We start from the raw sequence: 14207 nt of genomic DNA, 5'->3' as shown, positions 1-14207 counted from the left end.
TCTGAAACCTGTTTGAGAGGCTGGGCATTGCTACATTTGGAGTATAAGACACACCCAGATTTTCACCCTTTTTTTGGGGGGGGGGGGGAAGGTGTCTTATACTCGGAAAAATACGGTAGTCAAGTAACCAAATTCAATTTAGTTTCTATTTCCTCTGCAGTTAACATTGATATCTGCTAGCTTAGCAATTTTATCTGAAATAAAATATTTGAGTCTGTTGGAATTTGCCATGTCAGATTGAAAAGGCTACAAGGTAAGGATGTCCTTTAACTCCTATACTTTTCATTTTGGTTCTAGAAGTTCTGATTAGAGAGATTAGACAGGACAAGAAAATATAAATTTTGAAGATAAAAAAAGAGATGTATAAATAGAGAATTTTGCTGATTAGTTTTGATTCTACAAGAAGCAAATAGTGGAATGGAATATTTAATGAAGAAACTGAATGACTTTGGTACTCCAGGCAGCTTCGACATAAAGAAACAATAAAACCAAAATGTTGGTTAATAATATGACGATACTGGATAAGGAATTTTTGATGAAAACATCAGGTTTTAAAGTGGTTTTGTTTTATTCAAGATAAAGCTAATTTTGAGGAAAGAATTGAAGACAGAAGGGTGTGTTTGCCATTGATTCACATATATATCACAAAAAGAATGGTTTAATTTAGGTAAGAAAAGCATGGTTTTGAATTAGCAAAAAGTGAATTTGAAATGCAGTGTGCTAATGATGATCATGTTATTTCTAAGGTTTATAAAATGTTGTTAAAACTGAATTAGGAAAATGAGTATGTTAAAGATTGTATGATTTGATTATAATATAATGACTGATCAATGGAATATATGTGGATGAAGATTACACTGAAATATAATTTGAAAGAAAATTTTTGTAAGATGATGTATTGTTGGTATTTAACGCCTGAAAAATTGTCAGAGATGTATAAAGGAGTTTCAAACTAGAAATGCAACTGTAAATATGGTACTTTTTTGTCATCTCTGGTGGACTTATGAAGCAAAGAAATATTGAGACCAGATTTTTTTTCTTAATTCAGATGATTTTTTAAAAATATGTAAAACTGAAACCAGAAGGCTTTTTTTTTAGGTTTGATGGATAAGGAACTTGAAAGAAAATCCAGAACTTTGTTGTTATAGATGTTGACTGCAGTGAGACTCTTACATGCACAAAAGTAGAAAGACACATTAATTCCCACAATGGAAGAATTGATGGCAGGCAGAGATTGGCAGAGTTGGCAGATAGCAAAATTGGCTATTCTAATTACAGAGAAGAATTTATCTAGTTTTGTTTTGATTTTGAAATTACATCTGATTTTTATACTCAAAACTGAAAAAAATGAAATTTTGATTGGATGACTAGAATGACTTTGTTGTTATAGAAATTGCTTAAAACTTTTAGAACTGTAAAGCAAAAGTTTGGGATTGTATAATTTTTTACCTTTACTTTTATTTCTGCACTTCTCTTTTCTTTCTCTTTCTTAATTTTTATTTCTACTTGTATTTTATCTTACAATAAATTTGAAAAAACTTTTTAAAAAACAGGTAACCAAAGCATCTCCATCAATCAATAAGGTAAAGGTAAAGCAGTCCCTGTGGATTTTACTCTGCTGGTGATTAGCAAGTATAGGGAGCAATGCTCATATCTATTTCAAGGCGATTGAGCCAGCGCTGTCTGAAGACATTTCCACGTCATGTGGCCAGCATGACATCACAGAGCACTGTTATCTTCCCAGCAAAATGGTATCTATCTATCTACTCGCATTTGCATGCTTTCGAATTGCTAGGTGGGCAGAAGAGGGGCGAGGACGGGAGGTCATCCCATCGTGTGGCACTCGGGTCTCAAATCTGGGCTGCCAGCTTTCCAGTTGACAAGTCCAGTATCTTAAACACTGAGTCACCACACTGCCAATTTACTTACTTCCAAACTACCTTTTAACTATTTTTACTATTTGTAAAACGAATAGAAATGCCAGAGATATAATACAGTTACTGCTATATGTTCCATCTAATTATTTTATGAATTTATTTATAATTTTTTTTAACAAGCATTCTTCGACACACTATTTCTACCATCACTTCAGTACAAAATAAAGGTTATTTTTAACAAAAACATTAAAAGGTAGGGGTTTGCAAAATATTGCAAATTCTAATTGTGTGTAGTTCTAAAGCATGATGTCAAACTCAGCATGCCACGTTGCTGTTCCGCTACGTTTTTCCCATTCACGGAGCTGGGGTGGACATGGCCTATGTATGATGCATCCAGCCCGCGAGCCACCAGTTTGACACTTCTGTTCTAAAGACTATTATTTGAACTTGTTTTGAACAAGACTAGATAGTCTTATAAATCTGGATGTGTTCTCATTCTGAAATATCCCCACTCTGACCTCAAAACATATCTATTTCAAGATTAGAATATTTCTGAAATGGTTAGAATAACCCATTACAAACTTGAAACAACCAGACAGCCCTAATAAGCAGTTTTTTGGGTTCACAGTACATAAATATTAACATCTATTAATGTCTCAACTAGAGAAACCAACATCTGATTGGTAATCAATAATATGTTTTTTATTGTTTATACACAAGGTTTTGTTTCTGTATCCTTGTAAAAGAAAGAACAGTGAATATAAAATCTATTTTTTAAAATATTTTTTAGCTATTATTTTACAGGAATATAGTATAGGAAGCAAGCTTAAATGCTGCTTAATAGAAATCTTTGTGAACTAATATTTTAAAATAAATTTGGAAATTTAGGCCAAAGCTACCTAATTTTTTTTTAAATGATACTATTTCCTTGTATTTGGGAAAATAAATTTAGTATTATTAATATTATAAATTATAATGAATAAATAACTTAAATGGATATTGAAAACTTACGTTACAAATTGTTACATATTCATATTACATTATTCAGTGCCAGTAACATGTCTCTATGTGCAATTGGTAGACTTGAAGTATTTTAGCAGAAGGTGAAACAGATACTTTCTATACTTTACTTAAGGATCTAAAGAATGCACCTAAATCTTAAGGATGGCTTTTGTTGTTTACATATTCTAAGAAAGCAGTTGTTTTTTGTTATCTGCATCTAGTTGATTTCTGCCCCATCTCTATTGGTTCACTTTGTAAATGAGAATGTAAAATGAACAGGGAGGAACAGAAAACAGTCAATGATTCTGCTGAGCATGGTGCTGAAACAGAGTAAATAGAACTGATTGTGAGTCAAGAAATATTAGCAGAAATAGTCCAAATTCTCTTTACAAATCTTATTGGGCTTCCCCTTACTAAAATTCCAAATGAATGACAATCTTAATGTGTACTACCATATTTGCAGATAGCATTGCACAGGAAATTTATAAGTAGACTGATAATTGTGCCTAGATTTTTTTCATTCATTTGAAATTAATTCAACATATAGAATAAACAGTTATACAATTAACAAGAGTAAACATAAGTTCAAATGGTCTCAAGCTTTATTAAAAGAACACTAATGTATTTTCTAAATCAACAACAAACAGGCTGTGTTTATTTTGAAAATTATTAGGAAGTTGTAGTTTGGAATGCACTGGAGTCCATGCACAAGGACCTCTTTAAAGAAGAAGCATCTTCCTTATAAGCTTGAGAAAGTCACAGCTCCTTTAATGGATTGTATGAAAAACTCACTGTACTGGTACTTCTGTACTTCCCAAAGCAATTTTTCAAAATCATTTTCAAAACATGAACATAGAAGGCAATATGATACCCTCTGTATATTTTGGACTATAACTCTGACAAGACATGGTTAGCACTGTCAATAGACAGCTATTTTGAAGGTGGTATTACAAAACTCTAACCACACAAATCTTTGCTAACATTTTGAGAATATTCTGTTATAGAAGGGTTTACTTTTAAGATATTGCAGATAGGCCAGGGGTCTGCAATCTTAAACACTCAAAGAGCCATTTGGACCCATCTCCCACCGGGAGCCACAAAATCTGGGTGGGCGTGGCCAACTCGACGTCACTCACTTCCACCAGTCACATGACCCCCCAGCCACGCCTACCCAGCTGGTCATTAGGGCAGAGAACCAGTTGTTAAAAAACACCGGGAATCACAAAACCCTTTTGACATCTCTCTCCCACCCCCTCTCCCTCCCTCCCCCCCTCTCTCTGTCTCTCTCCCCCCCTCTCTGTACCTCTCTGTCTCTGCCCCAGCCACTTCTCCATCCCCCGCCGTCGCCTTTACCTTCTCAGGCCAGGCGAGGAGTGACTGGGAGGGGAGGGCGAGGGGCAGGGCCAGCCAGTAGTGGGATCACCCGATGAGGAGCCACAGAGGGGCCAAAGAGCCGCATGCGGCTCCGGAGCCGCAGGTTGCTGACACCTGAGATAGGCCATGCTGCCTATTCCAGTATCCCCTACAGGGTGTGTTATTTTTATTTTTTTTATTTAAACATCATTAGGTTTTCTTTCTTAATTTTCTGGATACAGAATTAATTAGCCTAAGTGAAATCAGAAGCAGTTCATGATTCTACAATATTGTTGAAGCCAAACATGTCTAGCAAATATTTGAATGGAAAAACGTTAAAGAATCTTAGTTAAGCTGCCTTAAACTCAAAGCAAAGATATATAAATGAAATAAATTTCTTATTTCAAAGGGAAATAACAGGGAAAAATAAAGAATATTTGTTTCAAATGCAAGTATAAATTATAGCAGCTACAGATGTGAAGACCTGTAAGAAAAAAATACAGGAAAAAAGATGAAAAACTGAAATGAAAATTTTGCAGTGGAGGAAAATCTTATTATTCAATATTTTCTATTTTACAATGACTAAATGCTTAAAAATTGTTCAAAATGCACAGAATGAACATTTGTATATACAAAGCAATTTGCAGCGTTTGTGAATAATTTTACCTAAATATGGATATCAATTTTCCACGGCATATGAAGTTTAATTTGATGCACGATCAAATTTTTCTTTAATACTGACACTATATAAAACGATTCCTGTCTAGAATATTTATATTTATTATGAATTTGGGGTTTTATTAAGGAACCTTCTATTCTTGCCAAGCTTAAAAACTGAATTAAATGATCTACAGAAAAAAAGTGGTTTTTTTTTTCAAAAATAAAAATCTATAAATCTTTTTCTCCTAGATTTAGCCACATTATATGCCATTAAAACAAAATGATCACATAAATTGCATTATAATCCTTAAAAAAATCCAGCCAACTGATTGGATATCACCCCTATAGTACAGTTTGAAGGTCTGGCATTGAAAAATTCTGAACAACTTAAGGCAAACAGTTCAAACTTGGATTGTTTTTCTGAGTTAATATTCCTTGACTCACAATCAGTTCATTAAGTATTTTTTTGGTTTCACATAAGTTCTTTTATTAACCCAACAATTACAGTTTGTAAATCATAATATATTTATGAATCTAGGGTTAAGCCAGATACCAATAATCTGTAGCTGAATTATTCAATCCTATAAATGTACATTTGAATGTAAAATCACAAAGGTTGAATCTCATTAAATGCAATTAAATCTAATAGTGCTTATTCCATATAGATGTAACCTAAATGCAGGCAAAAATAGAATTACAGTGCAATCCTATAGCTGTCTATTCAAAAGTAAATGTGAAGAGTAAAATGTAATGAATTTTTTTTAGATTATAACTCTACAATATTCTACGTATGTAATGTTGTGGTAAGTTTATTTACATATTTTAGGACAATTAATATTAACCACAAATGATATCTATAGCAGCTCTCTGTATACTTGAAAGCACCTAAAACATGCATGAAGTCTTTTGCTTTCAAAGCAAATGGCTTTACATAAAAATTAAATGTTTATAATACTTCCTTTCTAACTGATGTGTGTTTTATGTTTATGGTCTAACTAATCCAATTAATATTCTGAGAAGCAATTTCCATGGCAGCTTTCAAAGTGAATTACTCTGAAGTAGGTATGTGTTAATTATCACCCTTTTAGCTTTTTTGATGCGTTTACTCAAAAGTAGATCCACCACGTTCAATACAGCATAACCAGTAATTCAATTTGATGTCTGTATTCTGACACACCCACAGTTAAGTGAACCATGGTTTACTTAAATTTTCTGAATTCAAGATAAAATGAACTATGAATTAATCACAGGAGCTGGGTTCATATAACAAACCAAGGTAAAAATCTGTGCTTCCACATATCATCTAAACAGCCCATGTATAATTTCATGATTGTAGAAATAATCTTGCAAACTGATCTTAAAAATGGTAGCACTACTAAAAGTTTTAACCATATCGGAGTTCCTCATAAAACAAATGTGGGGGTATTTTCTCCTTTCACCACTCTCCCAAAAGGTTTTCTTTTTTTCAAAGTACCAAATCCATTTGCTTCATAAAGTAGTATAATATTTGCACAACCAAAGCCAAGTAAACAATATGTTACATTCAGGAAATAGATGGGTCCTCCTTCTTAGCAACCTGTGTTTCCTATACATCTCTGTATCATTCCCACCCATCCCCCAATTAGCCAAAATAAATGAAAATAGCCTCTCTTGTTATTAACTCAGCAGTTTCGATTGGTTGAAATTAAGTCACTCCCCCCACCTTTAAGCAGGCTATTCCGCGTATATAGCACAACTCCTAAAGATACCCTTTCCTTAGTTGTTGTTGTGCATGTGCTGCTTTCCCAGGCTAACGGAAGGAGATGCAGACTTTTTTTTTTGTTTGTTTTTATTAGGCCTCTTCCATCATCCGGAGTGTTGCCGTCTCCGTATCCCAAACCCAACCTAATGTAAGCAAAGGTTATATATATATATATATATATATATATATATATATATATATATATATATATATATATATATATATATATATATATATATATATATATATATATATATATATATATATTATATTTATATTACACTAGGTAGCATCTTAAGGGCGGTTGCAAGCAGACCCCAAACCTCCCATCTGCGGTTATTCACATGCGTTCTATATTAACGTAAGCCAGCACAACTGTTATTTGTGGGGAGGGGGAGGTGTTGGGAAAAAACGTTTCCCCCGCCCCCCCCCGGGTCAGGGAGGGTGAAAGGTATTTAAAAGGGGCAGAAAATGGGATTGAGAAGAAATTTGGGGGAGGGGGGAGGGGCAGAAGCTGGGCCGAGCGGATGGTTAAAAACCCCAGAAAAACAAACCCGAGGTGGTTTGGGGTGTTATTTCCCCCCCCCCCCTCTCCTCAATTCCAGCCCTCTCCAGTGGAAGAAGTAGGAAGACGTCCCCCTCCCCCACCATTCCCCGCTCCACTTTTCTTCCTCGAATAGCCCTGGTTCTTTCCTCCCCCCTCCCCCCCACACCAACGGCATCTAGGCCTCTCTTCCCACCGTAGTATTGTAGAAGAATGGCAGCAGCCGCAGCAAACGCTCCCCTCCCCCCACCACCTTCTCCCCGATCTCGGGCGACGAGAGCCTCTTCCCCCCCACCCACCCCCCGCATCCCCTCCTCAGAGAGTCCCAAAACAGACCTCGCTGTTAAAAGCTTTCACGGCCTCCATGTTGTGTGGCGGAGGGAAAAAGGCTTTTAGACACCGCGCCGAAAAGGGGTTGTTCTCCGCTGGGGTGACGGCGGTCGGCTTCTTTCATGGGCCACCGGGCCTCGTCGCCATGACGGGGGTAGCGGACGGGGTTAAGAGGGGGGGGAGGGAGCGGCGGACGGGTCGGGGAAAGGGGGGGCTCCTCCCTACTCCGCTGGGCCGCCCCAGGGCAGGCTCGGCTGGCGCTGCAGGGACAAACACGCAATAGCTGCGGCGCGGGCACCAATATGGCGGGCGGGAGGGCTCTTGGCTCGCAGCGGCGTACTTCCCTCCGAGAGCAGCCGAGACGCGCGGGCCAGAGCGGCTCCTTAGCGGGCGAACGCGAGCCGTGCAGAGGCGCGGCGGCCGCCAGCGAGGTAAGAGGGCAGAGTGTCTTTTTTAGGGTGGTTTCTCCTGGTACCCTAGAGAGGGTTCGGCCAGAGAACGAACTCCCCTCGCAGGAGAAGGGCGGTACTGCAGCGGAGTGAGGGATGGCAGCACCAAGGGACTGCCCCCCCCCCTTTCCACCCTCTCAGACCCGAGGGAGACGGGGGAAAGCGAATGGAGTCCCATGGCTTTATTTTAGCGGTTGAGCCTATTCAAAGATTAAACGGCTTGTGGATGGGCCCGAGGAATCTGATTGCAAAGTTGTATGCCTAGGAAAGAAAGCTTTTCTTGCTGAAATATCTTAAAAGGGGCTCTTCGGAAAGTGATGCTTGCCCTTGCTTGAGTTCAGTAGGGTTTATTTTCAGGGGTTAGCATGGATTATGTATCGTCTCCTAATCAACTAATTAAAGAGAGAAGAAACCTGGAATTAAGAAGAAGCTTCCTAACAGCAAGGACCATTAAACCAGTGGAACAGCTTGCCCTCAGAAATCGTGGGTGCTCCATCACTGAAGGTTTTTTAAAAGAGTCTAGACCAGGGGTGTCAAACTCAAAGGCGCGGTGCTTAGGTCTGGCCCGCGGGGCTACCCTGGAAACCGTGAAGGACCAGCCTGCGATGCCTTTGCTGGTGAAAATGGAGCTCGGGAGGGCCACGTGGAGCCCTCCTGAGCTCCGTTTTTGCTGGCAGATGGTTGCAGGAGGCCATCTCAGCCGAAAACTGAGCTCGGGAGCCCGTTTTCACTGGCAGAGCACTAGGGCCACCACAGGCGCCCCCGACACAAGTGACATTGAGCTGGCCATGCCTCCTCCACCCCAAGGTCAAACACAACCCTGATGTGCCTCTCAATGAAATGAAGTTTGACACTTCTGGTCTAGACAGTCACTTATCTGAAATGGTACAGGTTCTTCTGCTTGAGCAGAGGGCTGAACTAGAAGATCTCCCTTCCAGCTCTGTTCTATTCTATTTTTTAATAAAATAATTTTTATTCAGCATCTACATCTTTAACATCTTTGTTACATTTTAACAGCTTTCCGCTACTGGCATCTTTAATAATAATCTATTTTGTCTTTTGACCAACTATATACAGATACATTTTATATAATACTTACTAATTCCTATATTCACTACAATATATACATATCTGTTACATATTAAATATTTCATTCCTCTATAATATCTTCTCTTATATTTATACATTTATACATTGATTTTAGATTCTTTCTTCAGCCAGCTATACCATCTATTCCATGTTTCGTAATAAATCATTTCCTCTTGATCTTTTAAGTTCCATTGTTAATTTATCTGCTTCTGCACATTCTATCTAGCACCTTCTTAATAATCATCGTATTTGATGGAGCAAATCGTTGTTTCCAATTTTGTGCAAATGAAATTCTGGCAGCCGTAATTATATGGAGTATAAGGTAATAATTTTCTTTTGTAATCTTTTCTTTTATAATTCCCAACAAAAATAGTTCGGGTTTTATAGCAATTTTTTCCCGTCATTTCCTCTAGTTATTTTTATATTTTTAACCAGTATGCCTTTCCACATATGGAAGTATGTCCCATGTTGATGGTTATATTTCCAACGGTGTGGTGAATTGTTTGGTGATATCTTGGCCAATCTCGCCGGAGGTAAATGCCACCTATAAAACATTTTATAAATATTTTCTTTGTAGGCGGCCGACAATGTCATCTTATAATTTGTTCACCATAATTTTTCCCAATACTCTAATTCAATTTATACCCAAAATTTTTCGCCTAAATTATCATCGTTTCCTTTACCATTTCTTCCTCCATTTTGAATTGCAGGAGACATTTAGTGATTATTTTCTCATTGATCCCAGTTAATATTTTATATATTTCTTGTTGGTCAGTATGGAATCCATATACTTCTAAATCTTTTTTATATTTTGTTTGGATTTGTAAATAGGGCCACCAATCAATTTTAATTCCTTCTTCCAATAATTTTTGTCTGAATTTCAAATTCCCTAGTCCAGGGGTGGGCAAATGTGGCCCTTTTACAACCTGTGGACTTCAACTCCCAGAATTCCTGAGACAGCCGTCTCAGGAATTCTGGGAGTTGAAGTCCACAGGTTGTAAAAGGGCCACATTTCCCCACCCCTGCCCTAGTCCATCTAACAATTCCTTATATGTCACTATTTTATTAAAGTCAATTAAATTGGGGTAGGCTTCCATTGTGGACACCCATCTTGGGATTTTGAGATAGAAGTTCCTTTTAATTCCTTTTAAGTTTCTAGCTGTACTTCCCTCACTTGATGCCTCTGAAAGTACTTATGTGCTTTGTCTTTTCCATCCTAGATGAAGGCGTGCCAACCTTTCTGTAGGTCATGACCCTCAATTGTTAAAATTCTTCCATTTTTTAGGTTTATCCATTCTCTGAGCCATGACACTACTGCCGCCTGGTGGTAAAGTTCCCAATCTGGAAGGCCAAAGCCACCCTTACTTCTGGCGTCTTGTAACAATTTAAATTTGATTCTGGGCTTTTTCCCTAGCCATATAAATTTACTGATAACTTTATTCAATTTGTCAAAAAAGATTTTCCCCAATTTTATAGGCACTGTTTGAAATAAATATAAAATTTTGGGTAAAATATTCATCTTTATCGTGGCAATTCTCCCTGTCAAAGGAATTTGTAGTTTTGCCCAATTTTCTAAATCTTTTTGAATTTGTTGCAATAATTTTGAGTAATTGTCTTTCTTTATTGCCGTTAGCCAAATGCCCAGATACTTTGCCTTTTTGACAATTTGCATTCCTAGTTTCTCCTCTAATTTCTTATTTTGGCTTTGCGTGAGGTTCTTAGTAATTATCTTTGTTTTGTTTTTATTTATTTTCAGGCCTGCTACTGTTTCAAATTTCTTTATTTCTTGTAGGAGCTTTTCTCCTGTTTCCAAAGGATCCTCTATTATAAATGCCATGTCGTCTGCAAAAGCCTGTGTTTTATATTCTTCTCTTTTAATTCTTAACCCTTTTATTTCCCTATTTCCCCTTACCTGTGCCAATAGTATTTCTAATGAAAGGATGAATAAACTCTATTCTAATTCTCCTACTCCTTTGGTAAAATATTTTAGTTGTTTTTGCTTAATCTGTCAAAAATCCAAAGTCTCTAAATGAGTTCTAATCCTCTGCCACATTGCCCTTCTGTGAACTTGAGATTCCATATCTAGTGTAGCCTTAATTTGGGGAAGGGTTGTTAATACAATCCTAAAATTTAATAAAACCAAACAAAACATAGCAATCAGTTAATTTACTTTTTATAAATTAAAAAAATCTGAAGCTGACCCAACAGCCCCGGACCTTCTGGGTATTCAGGTGGTCATTGGGATGGATTCTACTCAGCTTGCCATCTGCTGAACTCTAGCTAAGTCAGTTCTATGTGTGTACCCAGTAAATTGTTCATTAGAAACTAGGCATCGCTTTAAGCCACTATAGTGGATTAATAATGGTACTTAAGGATGGCCAAAAGCATGGGATGCGACTAAAGCATAGAACTGAGGAACTTGTGGCTTTCCTGCTGCAGTTGAAATGTAATTTTAAACCTTCTCATAGACCTGTCCATAGACATTAAGACTAAAAAACATTCAGCAAATCAACATCTGGATGATCATCTTGTCCCACTTGAAAATGCATCAGATGCACTTCAAGCTACCCTATTGCTATTAAGAAAAAGTCATTTGATACTACTAGTAACATAAGATCTAGTTAGCTATCAGCCCAACTGGTTTCTGTAAATAAGCAGAGTAAAGAGTCCTATCTTACATCTGCCTGGACCAGCAAATTATCTTTGGCCAGCCATAGAGGTTGTCCTTAACTTACAGTAATTCCCTTAGTGACAATTTGAAGTTACAACGGCACTGAAAAAAGTGACTTATGACCATTTTTCAGACTTATCTCCATTGTAGCAATCCCATGGTCACACGATTTACATTTGGATGCTTGACACTTGACTCACATTTATGACAGTTTCAGTGTCCTGGGGTCATGTGATCCCCTTTTGTGACCTGACAAGCAAAGTCAATGGAGAAAACAGATTCCCTTAACAGCTGGGTTACTAATTTAACATCTGCGGTGATTCACTCAACAAATGTGGCAAGAAAAGTCGTAAAATGGGGCAAAGCTCACTTAACAAATGTCTTGCTTAGCAACATGGGCTCCATTGTGGTTGTACGTTGAGGACTACCTGTATTCTATGCCATAATAGCTAAATAGCGTAACAATCAGACCTGATCTAAGAAGTAGATTCCAGTTAACAGAGTTGTTCTTTTGGATCATCCAGTTGATAAATGCTTTACTATCACATGAGTAATTTTCCTACTCTCCTTTCCTACTTGAATTAAGGGTTCAGCAGGATTGTAAACATGTTTTTTAGAGAATACAGTCTATTGCATACATCTGTCTTTTTTTCCTAAGTAAAGATTATACTGCCAATTTTACAGGCAAACCTCTTTCCCTCAATCCTGTCTGCAGCAGGGGGAAAATGTAAAAGCATCTTTCATGATTGTTGAATAGATTACTGACAATCTATGAGGAAAATCCTTAATTTTCATTTATTTACTGTTTATTTGCTGAGTGGCGCAGTGGCCTAAAGGTGAAGGCATTCGCCTCACACTTAGGAGGTTATGAATTCAATCCTAGGCAGCGAGAGATTTTTCTCTATCAGAGCGTAAAGAGAAAATACCTGCTGCAAACTCTGTGCAGGCATCAGGAAGGGCAATCTGGCCAGTTAATGATCAGCTCCATTCAGTCGTCCTGACTCCAACCCGATAAAAGGGATTACAGGGTCGTAAAAAGAAAGAAAGAATTACTGTTTATTTGTTAGATTTATATCCTGTTTTTCTTATATAACACTGCCTCTAATCCTCCCCCCCACACACACACATCATCTTAATCATTAATGTTATACTGGGTATATATCATACTGATATAAAATACAATATTATATGTTATTTTAGATCTAGACGGTGTCAAACTCAAGGTCCGGGGACCAGATCCGGTCTGTGGGGTGATTAGATCTGGCCCACGGGGCTGCCCTGGAAACAGCAAAGGACCGGCCCACGGTGCCTCTGCCAGCAAAAACAGCTCGGGAGGGCTGTAGGAGGCTGTTGCAGCCAAAAATGGAGAACGGAGCTTGGGAGCCCGTTTTCACTGGCAGAGTGCTCAGGCCATCACAGACACCCCTGATACGAGTGATGATATGCTAGCCACACACACCCCGCCCCCCCGAGGTCAAACACAACCCTGATGCAGCCCTCAATGAAATCGAGTTTGACACCCCTGATCTAGACAATACTATTAGGGACACTGATGAAGGTAATACAGAATATTTTAAATTGTTCATCTGGAGAACAACAGCACCATCTAGTGAATATCTCTGTGGACAGCAATCCAATGTTTATTACCATATACTGTATTGAATCTCACGTAAAAAGACTATTATTACCTTAAAAAGGCCTTTCAAGTTTCAGTCAAGTCTATACTGGAACTAAAGGTTTTCAAAACTGCAATGAAAGAATGAATATACAATTTAAAAAAACAAAACACTTCTTGTTAAGGAGAAACTATGAAAACTGTTGATTTATCTACATAAAAACTGGGAGGTAAGCAAGGGCATTATCATTCCATAATTCAGAGCAAGAATGACAAGGAGGAATAAGAGATTTATTTAATAGCTCTGAAAAAGAGAGCTATAAGATACATCCATTAAAATATTTCCTTTTGTTACAGAGGCAGAAATTCATTCTCCTAAAATACGTAGAGAATCAGTTAGTGAGGAATCAGTTCTTTTAGGGAAATACGAGAACACATTATGTAATCACATCAACACTTAAATTTTGAGGGAGAGCAGATTTATACCTAATTCAATATTTGAATTTAGTAATTTGAAAGTGCACAGAAAACAGGGGATCATAAAACGGTATTACAGATTGTAAACTATTTAAAATAATTTTTCATTGGAACAGTATATAAATCTTAGTAATTAAAGAAACAAAAGTCTGCTGCCGTTTCATTTCAAGCAATGACAGGAAGGAAACAATTTTTCTGGCATTTTCAGTTAAAGTTATTGCTCTAAGGAGTACAAGAGCATTTAATTTGTCTGGGATATTTTTAAATTGTAAATTATATGTAAGAGATTTAATTTCCCATATATTAAATAGTAAATAGTCCCTCTCCAGAACCTTCCAAGTTCCAAGAAATTTCTCCTGTGATAGCTGAGCAAATACACATTAACTCTTTTTCTCTAGA

At 37.5% G+C, this 14207-nt stretch overlaps 1 protein-coding gene across 4 annotated transcripts in view; it reads right to left on the bottom strand.

Annotated features, from left to right (window-relative positions):
- Window positions 1-8007, bottom strand: part of SCAF8 (SR-related CTD associated factor 8) — a 192389-nt gene extending 184382 nt beyond the window's left edge. For 3 of the 4 annotated variants that reach the window (XR_015731429.1, XM_034428591.3, XM_087882856.1), the window contains exon 1: window positions 7514-8007. Coding sequence is in view for 3 of the 4 variants with exons in the window: in XM_034428591.3 (XP_034284482.2) it covers window positions 7514-7543 (30 nt within the window). In the remaining variant the exon portion in view is untranslated. The remainder of the gene's footprint in view (window positions 1-7513) is intronic. The other variant, XM_034428593.3, reaches the window with a different exon arrangement.
- Window positions 8008-14207: the final 6200 nt, after the last annotated feature.

Source organism: Pantherophis guttatus, chromosome 1 (assembly GCF_059756535.1).
Source record: "Pantherophis guttatus breed Tessera chromosome 1, ASM5975653v1, whole genome shotgun sequence".
NCBI classification, from domain to species: Eukaryota; Metazoa; Chordata; class Lepidosauria; order Squamata; family Colubridae; genus Pantherophis; species Pantherophis guttatus.
The sequence above is the reverse complement of the archived record's forward strand: the minus strand, read 5'-3'. Positions and strand labels throughout refer to the sequence as shown.